Here is a 17,942-nt window from a genome sequence, read left to right as displayed (position 1 = left end):
AAACAAACAAAAATCAGGATGCTCTGTTGCAAAGAAATGTCTCCCTCTCGCCATGTATGAGCAATCAGCTCTCCCTGCCTTTGCACCAAAGACATTAGTCTCTACAATCTAGAGGAAGTTGCCTCACTTTCTCTCCTCTTGCGGGTTTATAGGGTTCCTAAACTCTCTCCTTTTGTCTAATTTAGGCACAGGCTTTCTGGGGTCCCCTACCCCTTGTCAGCTGTTCTTGTCAGCATACTGACAGTTGGTCGAAGACAGCAGGGAGAGCTAGAGAGGCATCCTAGGGGAAGGCTGAGCACCCCCAAGAGTTCTTCCTGTTCCACTCTCATGTTAAGAAAGGAAGAAGGCAATGAATATGGCAAGGGAAATGTGCACAGAATCACACAGTGAACAACTTTGAATCTAACAACGTGCATACAATACCCAAGACTCGTGTATACTAAAACCCAGGAGTGCCAATAGAGTGAAACAATAATACCAATATATGAAAAGGGATGTGGGGTAAGCACTTAGAACCTCCTTATGACCGAAAGGAAAGTCAGCAAACTCCTTACCCACTATGCTATTACAGATACTGACAGCGCTAAGCCCACATAGAGGGCAAGCAAGGACAGGATCTGTGAGCTGACACTCTGGATGATACTGAATAAGGAACTTAGAAACAGTACTCACGAGGACCGGGAAGACCACTTGAATGTCATTAAACCCACGAACTCAGTTGATCAAACAGGGACCCTGAAGGCTATAACAGCAATGGGTGGAGGAAACTAAATACATAAGACCCTAGTCAAGGTGCAAGTAGGAATAGTGATTAAAGAATAGTGAGGAAAACAAAGGGCATTCACACTGGGACTAGTTACAACAGCACCCCACACCTAATAATCAATGGGAAATAAATGCAGAAGTGCAATGGAAAACATGGAATGGATCCCAATAGAAAGTAAAGATAAGGAGCAGGGAAAATGATATCACAAAAGGAAACCTTTCCCACCCATCCAAGGAGAAAAGGCAGGAAGCTAAATCTATAAAGGGAAAGACTAATGCATCAAGTTTTTCAGTAACAAAGGACAGCTTCAAAGAAACCGAGAACACAGGCAAATTGGGCAGCATCAAAGGGTAAAGCACAGAGAAAGGCTGCCTGCAGACAGAGGAAGACAGAAAGGGAAATCCAGAAAGCAGAAATCAATTAAGCACAAAAATTCGAAATCCAGGGCACAGTAACAAGAAACAGGAACTAGGAACCAGGCACAAAAACTAGGAACCAAGAACAAGGGACCAGTCACAACAGGAACACTGCAACAATGACCAGCGCTGGACTGAAGTAAACTGAGGCTTTTAAAGCTCCTTAACGAGCACAGCCCTCAGGTGTGCCGCCTGCTGCACCTGCAGCCACAGGTGTTGCCTATCCTCCACCCAACCTTGTCCTGCACGGGAGGAGGTGAGGCAGTGAGCCAGGCATTCTGGGAAGCATAGTCATTAGATTAACGTAGCATGCTGGCTGCCAAAAACCTGGAATGGATCCGGAAGGGAAGTAACTTGGAAAATAAGGTTTTAGCGCTCCCAATTCATCACAGCACTGTAGCATAAGGTTCGGAGGAAATATCCAGTAGGGAAAAAACCCCAAAACATGCCCCCAAGTGACGGGAACGGGAGCGAAGGGAGCAAGCCGTGACATCTCAGTCCTTCCCCAAGCATCTGGTGCTGCTTTGGGCCACCTGTGCCACAGGCGACCCTTCCTATTTCCATTAAATAGGCTGTGGGTTTCTTGGTCTTTCTTGCCTTCTTGCCACCTGCTTCATACTACACACTTCCTCTGGTGATAATGTCTAATTCTTACTCCCGGATCCTGATGTCCAAATCCTTCTCATGATCCAGGGGTCTACTGCTTTGCCCTGTACCTTCTCTCCAACCATCTGTTTCCTATGTCTCAGTCAGTTCATATTCCCGCCATCTCATAGAGACATCCTTCTGAATTCACCTCCTTCTCTGGTCTGATCTTATGGCACAACGTCCTTCCGACAACTGATCCTGCCGACTCACGACTTCAGATGTTACAAATTGCTTTACTACCAACATCTGCTTCTGTACACTTCTGTCTTTTGAGATGGCCACGTCATTTACTATCATCCCTAACATCTGAGTACTCTTCCTTCCTGAGGCTGCCACCTCTGCCTTGTTTTCCTTCAGTACCACCTCCTCCTTCTGTCCACTCTCCACTGCAGATGTCAATACTTCCCCCTTACTCTCCTGTTCTGTTGCCACAGCCCCCGGTCTCCTTCATCACTACCCCTCCCTTCTCTTTTGTCACTTGTCTAGATGTTACCAGCTCTTCCTCAACTTTCTACACTACCACAATGTCTTGCTGTGTACTCTCCCCTCCATTTATTACCACCTCCTCCTTAACTTTCTACACAACCTCCTGCTGGGTACTCTCACCCCAGTACTGCTGTCCAAAACTTCAACTTCTCCAGTCTCCTGTGTCTCTCTAGCTTCTGCTGCTTCCACTTCTCGCCTGTCTCTAGCCTTCTGGGCAGCCTGACGTATGGAGAAAGCTCCTCTCCCGCTCGGTAGGACTCTGGTTGAGGGCCTGCACCTGTGGTTCTAGGCTAATACCACTAGCACAATCCAACCGTCCACTGCATACCTTAACACAGGCTTCAAATTCAACAAAGTATCCATCCGTGAGGTACAAAAAATCATAGTGTCACTGAAACCATCCAACTGCAAAGGCGACAGTTGCCCAGCTCAGATCATAAAAGATGCAGCCAGAGATCTATCCCCTTTTACCACCAAACTAATAAACTCCTTATTCGCCAACAACTCAGTCCCTAGCAACCTAGAACAATCATGGGTTCTCTCATTACTCAAGAAACAAACATTAGATCCTTCCATACCCACCAACTATAAACCAATAACTACTGTTCCTTTCCTACTGAAAATTTTAGATAGAGTAGCATATTTGCAAATTCAAGACTATCTAGAGACAAACCAACTACTAGGAACCCGGCAATTTGGCTTTAGACCTCAACATGGCACAGAAAATGTCCTTGTTGACCTCAAAAGCCAGATCGACGAACTAAAAGACAAAGGTAAATTCACCATCCTACTCCTCTTAGATTTATCAGCCGCCTTTATTCTGGTTGACCATAATATCCTATGCAACCACCTGTCATCGGCCACACATTTCTCTAACCCTGCCATCATGTGGATTCAATCCTTCCTCGCGAACAGAACTATGTGTGTGTTTTCACCTACAGCTGCGGCCGACCCGATCCCCATTACATGCGGAGTTCCACAAGGTTCCTGCATATCGCCCACTTTGTACAATATCTTTACAAAGCCCCTATTCGACAAACTGTACCGTCTAGGTGTCACCTACACAAACTATGAAGATGACACCCAAATACTCCTAACACTATCCGGCACCTACGACACAGATGTCGACCGGATCAACAAAGTCTACACCATCATTCAGGTATGGATGGCCACACATGGCCTCCGTCTGAATGATGACAAGAATGAGTTGCTCCTAGTCGGCTCAACCAACAACCTTCTGAAACTCAGTCCCTGCTATAGAAGTATCCTTATCGATGGCAACAACATACCTATTGCCAAAAATGTAAAAACTCTGGGTTTCTATCTAGATGCCAATTCCAATCTAATCAAGCAGGTAAACATGACTGCATAAACCACTGCCTACACCGGTAAGCTGATTAAGGCATGCCGACCCCTGCTGTCCACCAACAGCTGCCTGACACTGGCCAGAGCACTCATACAATCCAAATTGGAATACTGCAATGGACTTTACCTAGTTGCTAACAAATCTATGATAGAAAAAACTGCAGATTCAGCAAAATAATGTGCTTAGAGCTGTACTAAACATACCGAGAAGAGAGCACATCACGGCGACCAGAAAACTTTGTAAATGGCGTCCATACAAGAAAGAATTGACCTAAAAAGCATCTGCCTCACCCAAAAAGCCTTGAACCACCGAGCCCCACCATACCTCACAGACAAATTCACAATGATATTGTCATCCAGAATCACAAGATCTTCCAACACTTCTTGCCTGGTGGTGCCCAGGTACAACCTAAAAAAAAGCTGGCTGTACCAGTTTCCCAGTACTAGCCGCCCAATTATGGAACACACTTCCACAGGATATTAAATCTATTCAAACATTCGACAAATTTAGAAGCCACGTCATCACATGGCTACTTAACAAAAACTAACATCTTTCAACCAGACTTTCTTAACTTCTCTATGCTCCACTCGCTCCTTCTCGTACCTCTACCTTATGCATGTAATTTTATCCTTTCGCCCCTCTATGTATTACCCACCACTTTTTGCTTCCAACTACCATGCCTATAATGTACAACTTGTATGTATGATCTGTATTCTCCTTGTATAACTGTATCATGTAACCATTATCTCCACCTCAAGCACCCAGATATCCCTGGGTCAGGCGTGCTATATAAATAAAATAAACAAACAAACAAATAAGGTGTTGTGTTATTGGTTCAGCTCCCTGGTACCACACGTGTTACAAGACAGGGTATGGGGGGAAAACTAAAACGGTATCAACCATGGCGATCATCTTGTATTACATAGGTATGTACGGGTGGGCTGGGAGTGCAGTCTCTTGGAGGAATACGCCTGCATGTGTGTGTCCAGTTTGGTAGGGTTAGAGGTATTTTTTAGTGTTATTTTCATGTTCTCTTTAATGTTTGTGTTTATATTGCATATTCACATACTTTACAAGCAGGTCCGAAAAACCTTGTGGGACAGGTGAAAAGTAGGACACCAGTTTTCTGGGGCTGCAGAGCCATGCCAAGCATCCCCTTGGAGGTTCTAGGAGTGTGGGAGGGGTTTTAAGGACTTTGGCTTGAGGAAGGGCCTGGAAGGGGACTGCCTGTCTTGGAGTGGATCCGATCGCCTGAGGATGGCTGACCCTCCCCATTCTGCTGCCGGCCCATCAAATACTGGCTTGGGGAGGTACCTGGCTCCTGACTCACTCTCCCTTCAACTACAGAGATAGACAGAGGACCTTGTCACAGAGCCTGATAACCAACCATAAATTCATGTGTTGAACACTTCCTCAACGCTGAGGGGAAGGTTTGTGGTGGTACATTGGTAAAAAAGAGCAAAGACATGTGGAGAGTGTCCAAAGAACAGGTAAATGACATGATATGTGCGCCATCTTTTAAGTCCTTTTAAGTTTGGACTATTACTTACTTACATAACAAGTCCAGAAACCGTTAAACATGAAAGATAAAAGCAAATATATTGTCCTTATCAATCGGTGAACCATGTATTAAGGGACAAAATGAAAACAAAACATTCAAGTTGTCTGATGTTAAGGTAGAATCAAGAAAAGTATATAGCTGGGTGGTCTCAGGTGTGAAAATAGCATCATCTCAAAGATCTATCCAGAGAGAAATGATGTCATGTATCCATTCTCCAATGTGTGGATACCTGGCATACTTGGAGTAAGAACCGAGAAAATCAAGAAAAAAAAGCAGCTGAGCGGCATTTACGTGGTGCATTGACTTGAGGGCTGTAGCCAGGCTCTCTTGTGGCCCTACATGACTTGAAGACCTAATGGCTGAAAAGTTAGTGAGAAGAAAACTGCTGGATGTACTGTGAGGCCACTAAGAGAAGATGTGCTTTCAACCGACCCGAGGGCATGATTGATGGGGTGTTCCCATGGACCTGAACCTGTGAGAGTGATGAAGGAAATATTGTCCAGGGAGCTATTAAGATTGGTTGAATACTTACAGAGAGAGAGGCAGATATATTGCACACGCTGGCGTCCCTGCAAGTCTTTGTATACAGAGTAAAAGAGAGGCTAGCAGTAATAGGAGTAAAAGGAGGGCACACGTTAAGGACACTTTTGAAAGAGAGCTAGGGGAAAGGTGTGGGTATTCAAATGTCTGGGTTCCTAAAATACATGGAAAACCCCATACTATTTGTGACTCTCAGGTGCTGGTAACATTTACCATAAGCAAGATTGTTGGGAGTCTTCTCACGCCATGGCAAAGAGATCCATGACTGTGCATTACGAGATGTGGGAAAAGGTTCAAAAGGCAACCCTGGGATGCAGAGAAGGACTGAGCAAGAGACAAACACAGTAGGCAGTCCTTTGGAAACAGAGAGCAAAAATAAGCGAGCACCATGCGTTTACACACATCTCCTGGCCAATACATCTGCTAGCGGGTCCAAGAGATATTCTGACATTTCTAGACGTGATATCTTTAATTTGGGTGATCTTTCCAATAGCCCCATTCTACCTGCTTTCCCTTCTAGCTCTCTGTCTTGATCTAGGCAGAGTTCTACAGAACCGGTCCTGACCAAGGGATTTATAGTAGGATATGATGCCGATACTGTCAAGAGGTCACATGTATGGGCTGTCTATGTGGATCAATGCACCTACCTACTCCATAACTAAATGAAAAGGTTGAAACAAAAAAGGCTTCATTTAAAAAATGCAAAAAATCAGAATTATGAATAGTTGCAATGTAAATTTGCTCCACTGTGTGAATATGATCATTACTTACAGGACTTGGAATAGAGTCAGGATCAAGTTTCTTTTGCGGTGGACCAGAAAGCTGCGATTGATTTCCTTGAAAGGAGTCTGGGTAGGAAAGACGAGGTCCTGCCATCTGAGAGCCATAATTTGTTGCTGCAAAATAGAATAGAAAATACAGAGTGGAATCATTTCTATGAGGAAAATCAAGCAGTAACAACTTGACATTGATGCAGCAATATATGACTTTCTGCCTGTGAGTCTGCCCATTATCATACGATAACTGCCCCCCAAAGTAATAACCGTTGCCACTCTTTGTATTACCCACGTGCATGATGTGAGGTCCTGTGATGGTACTGATTTGGATGGGAGTTGCAAGTGTCTTTGTGTGTGTCTGTACCTCTCTCAGTATCTGTGTAAGATAAATATATCTTCCACATGAAGTATGTGTGGCTACTCAAAATACGATGGAGCACCAACTGAGGGGTCTAAATAGTTCAGGTAGACCTAATTTTAATTATTTTGTTTTGAAAGGGTTTTCAAAGGGTTTCACTACTATCATAAAAACAATCAACCTTTATAGTTGTTGATCCAGCACACATGTTGTATTTTGCAGTGAACTAATGTCCTTTTGACTAAAAAGAAGGAAGCTTTTATTATGGTTCAATGAAAGAATTTTGTTGTGGGCAGCAGGGAGTCACTCTGGCTTTAAGGCAGAAGGATGTTTTTAGGCGCAGTGAAAATTTGTTCGACTATGGAGATGCTCAAGTATCCTGTGAGGGGGTGCGTTAGCAATATAAAGTTATACTAGCCAATCTAACCCAAGATCACGTAGAAAAACGCCACCTGCTGGACCAAGCTCAAATCGGTTTCAGACCAGCGAGAGGAACGGAAACAGCACTACTATCCATCTGGGACGACCTCAAAACTAACGCAGACTCTAACACTACTTCAGCCCTTATTCTGCTCAACCTCTCCGCAGCCTTCGACACAGCTAACCACGACACCCTGACCAAAAGACTAGAAAACATAGGCATAACAGACACAGCACTATGCTGGACCAAATCATTCCTAGCAGACAGGACAGAAACCGTTTGGATCAAACCTTTCAAATCCACTCCACGAGTTAACGATTGTGGAGTACCACAAGGATCATCACTATCTCCACTATATTTCAACATCTACCAGACTCCGGTCATCAGAATCTTCAAAAAATACAACATCACATATTACAACTACGCAGATGACACTCAGATCATCTACAAAATCAAAGACACTGATGCCGACCATTCAACCCTTACCGACTGTCTAAAAGAAGTCTTCGACTGGATGGATGCCAACAACCTGAAAATCAACCCAGGAAAGACAGAAATCATGATCGTATCCAAAGACCAAGAGAACGAAACCACCATCCCGTGGCCTAGGGAAATGGGAAACGCACCAACACCATCGAAGGTAGTAAAAAATCTGGGAGTCCTAATGGACAACAACCTAACCCTGGAGCCACAAATAAATGCAACAGTGAAGAAATGCTTTTTCCTCCTCCGAACGGCAAGAAGAATTCTACCTTTCCTCTCCTTCGCGCACAAAACACTCACTATCGCCGCCCTAATCATGTCTAAAGTAGACTATGCAAACAGTCTCTACCTCGGAATACCTGAATACCTCCTGAAGAAACTACAACGGATCCAAAATGCAGCAGCAAGACTACTCCTCAAACTATCCAGAAGAGATCGCATCACTCCAGCCCTAAAAACCCTACACTGGCTCCCAATCAAACATCGCATCACCTTCAAAACAATGTGCATAACGCAAAGGGCAATCAGCGGACAAGGAGCAGAATTCCTACAAAAGAAAATAACAGTCTACAAACCAACGAGACCCCTCCGATCGAGCAACGAAATCCGCCTGCAACTCAAACCATACCTCAAGAAAAAACTTGGAGGCACCTCGTTCTACCACTTAGCCGCAAAAACTTAGAACAGCATCCCAAAGGAAATAAGAAACACTGAAGATCACCTAAAATTCAGGAAATCACTAAAAACCTGGCTCTACAACACCACAGACTAAACCTGGAAAACTAAACTGGTAAAAAGGACAACTAAACCGAAAAGACACGGACACCCCTGACCGGGGAGAGCAAAGCCCACGGTAGCTGGACGGGTGATATCAGATAGGAACACAGGCGGCACTCACGGAGACTGAGTCAACTAACACAGACAACCCCACCAACACCTTCGCCTACCCTTAATTTAATTACCGCCAGGTACCACATTGGTGTGGAATTACCAAGACACTGGCAATCTCCCCCACTACCTGAGAGGTTGTCATTGGCAAGCCCACTAGAGTCTAAATGGAGGATAAGGGGAACTATCAGAGAGCATATTAGAGGCCGGGGCTAGAGGAGTATGGAACCTGCATGCCAGTCATACCCAGATCAGGACAGAGCCGCAACAGAGGAGACTACGCAAGCCCAGCGCTCCAATTCAGGATAGAGACGCAAACTAACCAACCCTACTAACAATTTCCCTTTTCTGCATACACCTCTCAAACTCCAAACCAAACACAACCAAAACCTACAGCACAACAAACCACACAAACTTCACTACATGGCAACAACAAAACAAAAACACACATAGCCTTGCACAACAGTACACGACGACTACCGGCCGCAAACACCCCAGGCCCAGCCAACGGACCCACCGGGGCTGAGGCCGCCAACAGCACATCACTGCTCTCTTGCACTTTTCCTGCTTCCTCCCACTAACCCATCCTCCCCTCCTCTTTCAGAGCCGCCAGAGCGCCAAGGGACCACTACGCTGGTGATAGTGCGCGGTACAAATGTCCTTTAACATTAACATACGCTGTTCTAGCATATCTTAAGGGTCAATATCGGTCAGTAATTCATAGGGTCACGTCTGTCCCACTTCTTAAATATGGTAATTACCACTGATCGCTTCAGGAAGGGGGCATAGGTCCCTGTGACATATTAATGCTCCTTGAAAAGGCTAAACGTAAAAGTAACTGTCTTCTTTTTAATTTGAAAGGCATATTTGTATCGGATGGAACGAGGGGTATGCACGGTATAAGAACAGTATCTATGTTGCATTGATTACACAGGCCTTTATGATGTGTCTTTGTAGATGCGTAATTGTCAACCTTGTTCCATTGCAGAGTCCCCGTGATGGCATTAGATTACGCAGTAGCAGAATTACAGCACCAACTTTAAGTTTTAGCTTGTGAGGAGACATTCGTCCTACAACGTTTCACTCTTTAGAGACTGAAAGGTTGAGCTGGTAATTAACTGTTCATTGACACGGGAACCACCATGCCCTGGGTGAAGAGAAGTGGGGGTGGAAAGAAGTAACTTGAAATTATTCTGACTGTTTTCGATAGTGAAGGTGAATGTGACCATGTAGAACCATGCTCCTTCTGTTTCTTAGAATGATAGCTGTTGTTGAAGCGGAAGGGCACACAGAGGTGCACTTTGCCATTTGGACAGCAGAGGGAAACATAAAAATGATAAATTGCATCAGCTGAGTATGGAAACATACCTAAGCATTTTATATACATACATAGATAGATTAGAGAGCCTTGTGAAACAAAGGTGTGAGGAGCTATGCCATTTTCCAGTTTCCTTTTGTGTTGTTGATTCCCAAAAGAAAGAAATAGTAATTTGACGATGGCTGCAGAATCATGTTCTACTAAGGGTGACTGATTGACTTAATAGGAGAGTCTGATTTCAGAGTTTTGCCTGATCCGACACCCACTGTTTGTCTTTTTCAAAAAATGCCAACAACAATTCTGTGCCCAACCACGTGATAGAAGGATGAAGCATAAACATGGGTCAAAAACAGATGATACAAGATTAGATACATTCATACATTTGTGGTCCTTTATGGAATGCCGAATACATTCTCCACATACAAAATAAGACACCTACTTATTCACTTCCCTGACCATTTAATGAGTTTAGGATTTTAAACTATCAAATATCAAAGAAATGTGTATGCTTTGTATTATGTTAAGGATGGTTCTAGTTTGTTGGCTTTAAGTAAGTACAAGTGGGCTCATAATAGGAAGTCACTCTTGTAAGTTTTGCTAAGGTACTGTTTGAACTGTCTCTTCTTTATAATACCGGACCCAACAAACTATAAAACACAGTTCATCACCAAAGACTGGCGAGAGAGCAGGATTCAATAGTACAAATGCACAAATACCCACAAAGACAACATCGACTCGAAGTGCAACCTACTCAAACTACTTGACAAAGAAATAGAAACAACGAAGGTCCACTCCACAACCCACACACCAAAAGCATACCACAGAATCAAAAGAAAAAAGAACCAATCTCATATCAACCTATGGACAGAAATGTCAAAGGACAAATAAACCTCCGAAAACAAAAGGATTCACTGTATTCTGTTCAACATCAGATCAATGTCAAACAGCACAGAGATTGACGACAACCTCAGCGAAGGTGAAACTGACACCTTATTCCTAACAGAAACCTGGCTTCAAGGTAGTTGCACATGGATCCCTCCCAAACAATTTTGAGGCACGCCAATAGGGAAGGAAAAAGAGGTTGGGGCATTGCAGTCACATACAAAGACCACCTAAAAATCACAAAAGCGATGTCACCAAACATGCCAAACTGTGTATAGCTCTTCTTTGACCTAGGCTCATACCCACCAAAGAAATCTTTCATTCCTCCTCATGTACAGACCACCCACAAACACATTGGGCTTCATTACGAGTTTGGAGGTGGCCATGCCGTCATTACCGGCATGGCTACCTACAAACTCGGGTCCGGGTCCCGCAAAAGGGGACTTACCGGGCCATTCCGACCTTGGTGGGCCTGGTAATTCCCTTTCGCCGGACCCGGTATGTCCCCATTCCCATTTGAGCCCCAGAGGGCTCAAATGGGAATGAGGAGGATGCTAACAACGGGCCTGTTAAAAAGGGGCCGTTGTTAGCATTCTGGTCTGCTAGCGGGTCGCTCTGCACATCTGGTCTGACCAGGCGTACAGAGCGAGACCCGCTGGAGAACTCGTAATGTGGCAGACCGGTATAAACAGTGCTGGTCCCTTACCGGCACCGTTCATTCCGTGGCTGCCACAGTCGTAATGAGGCCCATTGTCTTTCACAAAAGCATTTGTAGACACTGTTACCAATACAGTTATAAAAATCACATCCACATGATCATATTAGGAAATTTCAATATCTGGTTTGAAAAAGAAAATAGCAATTTTGCCAAATCATTGACCTCACAACTAGCAATGATGCATCTAAATCAATTATTGAAAGGAGCAACCTACTCAGCAGGGCACACCCTTGATGCAATTTTCGGAAACAGGAACATAGTGACAACAGCGCTCCCTTTGCACATTCTCTGGAGGGACCACATAATGATACCCTGTGTGACCCACACTCCTACCCGAACAAAGCGACACCACCAAAATATAACTCCAATTCAGAAAAGAAACGGGAAATCCATCAACACCATGGATCTCAAAACCAAAACGGAATCTACAAAACCAGCAGAGAAGCTCCTGTGCACACTCCAAACAGAAGAAAGAACCGAGACACTCCAAAAATGGATCACAGAAGCACTAGATGCTGTCGCCCTGAAGAAACCTTTCACCCCCTCACAAAAGAAAATGGCTGCCAGATGAACCCCACCCCAGAGCCATGAACAAATAGAAAACTGGAAAAGGCATGGAGGAAAGATTACCATCAGCAGGACATAATTGCATCCCAGAAACAGACATAACTCTATAGCAGCTTGCAACAACACACCGGTCCCCTTACAGAAACTAGACAATGACCTTGTAATGCACTTCAAAAGCAAAGTCACAAACATCCAACAATTCATCAACACTGCCCAAGGACAGAAGCAACAACTTTGAAGTGGCCTGACCCAAGAATCAACCCCACGACTTAAAGACTACACACCAATCTCGATGGAAGACTTCATTTACCTTGTGAAGGAAAGCAACAAAGCTTGATCGCCAGCAGGCTCCTATCCACCAGACATCTGCAAGACCACCCTCACCTGGGGAATATTTCTGAATCCTGGTGAACCACTACCTGGCATAGGCACCATACCAAAGAGCTTTAAAGCCACACACAGTAAACCACTTCTCAAAGATCCCTTGGGAAACATAAACAGTCCAACAAACTGCTGGCCTCCTCACACATCCCTTACCCGGCAAAACTGCTAGAAATCTATGTATATGGACAAATCCTTGCACATGTGGAAACCAACCACATACTAGACCAGGCACAAGTTGACTTTAGACCTATGAGAGGAATGGAATTAGCACTACTCTCCATCTGGGACGACCTAAAAAATAACTCAAACTCCAACAAAGCTTCAGCTTTAATACCACTTGATTTTTCAGCAGCCTTTGATACAGTCAACCACCCATTTATGAAGAAAATGCAAGAAATAGGGATTAGCAACAATGCACTATGATGGATAAAGTCCATCCTGACAGAAAGAACAGAATCCACCTGGCTACCTGCCTTCAGCACAGCAGCTCGCACACCAACCTGCTGGGTTCCACAAGGCTTGCCACTCTTGCCATTAGTCTTCAAGATGTATATGGCCCCACTCATCATAGAACTCATCAAAAGACAATGACTCACTTGCACAACTACGCACATGACACAGAACATCATTAACAAAATCAATACCACCTGAGATAGATCAAACCCTTGCCAACTGCCTCACACAAATAAACAGGTGGATTAGCAGCAATATCCTTAAACTCACCCAGATAAAACAGAAATCATGATCATGCCCCTCTAGTCAACAGCACACATTTTGTGGCCCTCCAAAATGGGAAACAGACTGGAAACTTCAAAAATATTGAACATTCTGGGAATCTTAATGGACAAGGATCTAGCACTGGAAGTCCTTAAACTTGCTTAGAGAGAACACATCACACAAGCACAAATACCCCTACATTGTCCAAAGAAAGGATTTACTGCAAAACACAATGCATAACCCACAGAGCAATCAATGGCCAAGAAAGAATCTTCATCCATGGACCGAAATGAAACTTGAGAGCCAGCAATAAGATATGGCCCAAAACCAAGCAATATTCGAAAATAAAATATGGTGGATCAGTCTTCTCATAACTCTCAACCCAAGGAAATACGCACAACAGAAGAATATCTAACCTTCAGGAAATTGCTAAAAAGCTGCCTCTTCAATTTACAAACCTAAAAGCCAAGACATGGCCTAAGGGAAACTCACAACCTCTATCCTCTATACAAAGGAAGCACATCAAGAATAATGGTGAAGGCATGTTTGACCTCCCAGATAACGTGAACAAAACGAGAAAGAAAACAGAACAGCGCACAAGACATCTCAGTATAAAACAAACAAGTTCGGTCTAAGGGTCCCCCTCCTACCACTAACCCTACTAAAAACGTTCCATAAAATGCCATCAAATCTGACACCAAAATGCAAACAACCTCCAAGAACTCCCTCAACCCTAACACACTCAAATTCCATAACAACCCTGCAGCATCACAATGCAACCTTTACAGACCCACATGCAACAACACCCACGAACCCACACTACCTACAAGCAAACCCAATACACAGTGACTGGTTTTTCCGAACTAAAACTACCAACAGAACCGCTTATGAACTCTTGCGCTATCCCTCTCCCCCGACTAACAAAGCTTGCCCTCCTCCTCTTTCTTTTCTGATCCGCCAGAGCACCTAGAGACCATGAAAATGACAGCGGAACACAGTACAAATCACATTAGCACAACTTAACATATTGATGTTGCAGGTCACTAACTGGCAACACAGCATATTTCCGTTCTGTATCTGCATTATGCAAGAAATTTTCTCTCGAAGAATCATTTTGAAGCAGTCATTTGACACAAGTATCACTAATTTATCTTTATTCTCTTAAGAATACTGACTGAAAGAGTTATCTATTCACACACTTGCACATGAAACATTTTATCAAAGGGCACGTTCCAAAATAATAAGAGTGGTAAAGGCAGCAGGAGTGCGAAATCGGAGAACCTTAGACTGTCCTTCAGTTTACAGTGAGAATTGGAGAAAAGCACAGGCTATCCTGACGACTGTTCTTCTTCAAGCATTTCCTCAACTGGCCTTTTAATCCTGTGCACAGTATCAGCAATCATAAGAGATATTGTAGAGTTGCCAATGTGACAGAAATTTGCACACAAGGATCTGTTAATTGCTTTATGAAGAGCTCAGCCTAAGGGACACATTTTACATTTGTGCACTTTGTCAGCATTTACTGTAAAAAGCAGATATTTATATAAACAATAATATAATTGGATAAGTGACATTTCCATGATTTTCCATGATTGCTGTAAGGAGAGCCAGATACATAGAACGAATGACCCACTACGTTGAGACAAACAAGGAGCAAAATGGAGCCACTTCTTGAATGGACTTGGATCCGGGAGTTGTACCATCTATTCCAAGGAATGATTACCCATTTTTTCTTTGACGATATTGCCATTAAACTGAGCACATTAATGGTTTATTTCCTGATGCTTTAATTAAACTTCTAATTAAACACTTTTCAGATACATATTTATCTTCCGGTGTCATAAAGAAAAGGAACTTGGTATCCCTTTGTACAGAGGTGTGTTTCTTTTGTGGTGGCTCCACTACAGTATCACAGTCTACTAGTCCACAGTAGGCAAGGGTGCACAGTATGCATCTGAACACTGAGGCGCTAATTTTCTTTGAGCCCATAATTTGATGACAAGCAGCCATTGCATTAACACTTCAACGTAAACAGCTCCCCGTTGCCAGATTTTCAGCATTTGCATGGTGGGGTGCAAAAGGGGAAGGCAAAAGGCAGCATACAAGCGTGTATGCCGCCTTTTGCCCTTCCCCTTTGCACTCTGCTGTGCAAATAGAGGAACCGTCACCTACCATGTCCGCATGGCAAACAGTGTTTACCATGGATCCCTATGAAGACCGCCTGCTCTTTCCTGGTGAAAAAAGCTGGCATACTCCATAAGGATCTCCAGAATTTGCACGGACATAAAAATGCATGCTGGCGCATCCTGTCCTCACTCTCCTCTTCACCCCTCCCTTCTCCCTCACCCACTCTCAGGCCTCCCTTGGCCCCCCTCTACCCTTCCCTCCTACTCTCCTCTTTCTTTCCCATACCATCGGATGAGATCCCTAGACAAGTCCTCTCGATGAAAGTCTCCTCCAAACAGGTGCTCCCCTGCTCCTCCAGAACTATCCAAGACCACATTGCATCCCTTTCTCCAGCCTTGGATAATTTTTGCAATCAGTCCTTTGCCACTGGCTCCTTCCCGCTACCCCTCAAGCACTCCTTTGTTCAGCCTCTCTTCAAAAAGCCTCCTTCCGACCTCTCCTGCCCGGCTAACTACCGCCCTATCTCCATTACTCCCTTCCTGGGCAAATTCTTGGAGAAGCTGGTCATCTCCCAGCTGATCCACCACTCTGATTCTGTTGCTTGTCTCCAGAACCACCATTCTGGCTTCAGAGAAGCCAGAGTCACAGAAACTGCACTCCTGAACACCCGTGAAGACTTGCTCTCAAATCTCGATGCCAACTCTCCTTCCGTTCTCATCCTTCTTGACCTCTCCTCTGCCTTTGATACGGTCAATCATGTCACCCTTATAAATCGGATCTGTGATAGTTTTGGCATCACGGACCTAGCACTCGACTGGTTGACCTAATTCCTATCTGAGCGACCTTCTCAGGTTTCACTGTGCCCTTTTTTCTCCCCCAGCACACTCTCCACCTGTGGCGTCGCAAGGGCTCTATCCTCTCACCGTGGCTCTTCAACATCTACCTTGCCCCTCTAGCCCATTTGATCTCCACCTTCTCTCCTCCCTTCCATTGTTATGCAGATGACACACAGCTTTCCTTCAAGCTTCCCTCCACTTCCTCCTCTTCTTCCACACTCATTAAGACTGTCTGACTGCTATTCAGGCATGGTGTGATGCTAACAATCTCTGCCTTAATGCCAGTAAGATTGAGATCCTGCTCATTGGGACCCCTGCACCCTTCTCCCCTCCCACACTCTGGCCACTATCCATGGGCTCCCCCCTCACCCTCTTGTGAGGCAGAAAACCTTGGTGTCAACTTCGACTTCTTTTTCTCCTCACATCGCGGACCTTGCCAAGAAGGCCCACTTTCAGCTGGACATCCTCAGAGGTCTTCTCCCTTTCCTCACCTTCCCCCAGAAATTCATTGTCTCCAGAGCTCTGGTCCTTTCTAGGCTGGACAACTGCAACAGCCTCTTCCTCAATCTGCCTAAATCTTCCCTACGCTCCCTTCAACAAATCCAGAACAGGAATGTAAGACTTATTCTTGGCCTCAAGCCCAGAGACTGCATCTCTCCAGCGCTAAAATCTCTCCACAGGCTCCCGGTTGTTGCAAGGATCAAGTTCAAGACCCTCTGCATCATCCACAAGACTTTCTGGGGCCTGGGGCCCTGCTACCTCCAACTCTCTCTCCCTAAATACCTCCCTGCTAGAGCCCTTCGGTCTTCTTGCTCCAACTCTCTGCAGATCAGACGTTTTTCCAAGCAGAGTGCGGGGTAGATCTCTCTCTTCCGCAGGAGCCTGCCTCTGGAATGGCCTCCCTGCCCCTCTCAGGCTTAAGCCAGATCTCCTTAAGTTCCAGAAGCTTCTCAAGACCCTGCTTTTCTCTTCTGCCTTCCCTGCCCCTCTCCCCTGTTAATGTCCCCCTCTGCCACTTTTGACTGGCAGCTTGGTTCTTTCTGAGTCATACAAGGCACCAGGCCATCCTTGCCCAGTCTACCCCAGCACTTTGTTCTACCCCGAGCTCCCCACCCATACCTGCACTTGCCCTCCTGAGTCCCCCTCCCCTGTACTAGCCTTGTGGGGCTTATATCCCCACTGAGCCCAATTCAGCCCCGTCCTTGCACTTAGCATGTCGACCCTCATTCCCTGCTTTCCCGACACTTGTCTGTCTGTCATCCCGAAGCACTCACCAAGCCCAAGGGCCCTCTTCCCTCCCTTCCCTCCCACCCAGTACTTGCATGCTCTCCCCTCTTCCATTCCCACCTTAGCATGACCGCTTTCCGCTGTGACCGGCATAACCCCCCCCCACCTCTCACTCCCCTGTTTTTCTGGTTATTGCACTTGCATGAACCGAATAACACAAGGCCTAGTAAGACAGTTTTTTTTGGTTATTCCTCTTCCCTGCCCCCCCCCACTACCACCTTTTGTTTTGTGGTGCCTTGAAACACCATTTGCTGTGTAGACACATTATACATACCCAATGAATAAATGAAATAGATGCTGGGGGATTCTCTGCTATAAAAATGAATGAAAATGAGTCGTGAAAAAGCCTTACACAAGGTTTTTACACCATCTATTTACATTACATGCTCACGAAAAT

General features: G+C 44.9%; 1 protein-coding gene across 1 annotated transcript in view; it reads right to left on the bottom strand.

Moving 5' to 3' along the window:
* The window catches only part of SEC24D (SEC24 homolog D, COPII coat complex component), a 658,686-nt gene that overhangs the window by 447,738 nt on the left and 193,006 nt on the right, over nucleotides 1-17,942 (bottom strand). The window contains exon 6 of the mRNA XM_069630689.1: nucleotides 6,555-6,679. Coding sequence (XP_069486790.1) covers nucleotides 6,555-6,679 — 125 coding nt within the window. The remainder of the gene's footprint in view (nucleotides 1-6,554; nucleotides 6,680-17,942) is intronic.

Source organism: Ambystoma mexicanum, chromosome 6q, assembly GCF_040938575.1.
Source record: "Ambystoma mexicanum isolate Mex_15411 chromosome 6q, UKY_AmexF1_1, whole genome shotgun sequence".
Classification (NCBI taxonomy): Eukaryota; Metazoa; Chordata; class Amphibia; order Caudata; family Ambystomatidae; genus Ambystoma; species Ambystoma mexicanum.
This window is presented reverse-complemented; position numbering and strand designations above follow the sequence as displayed.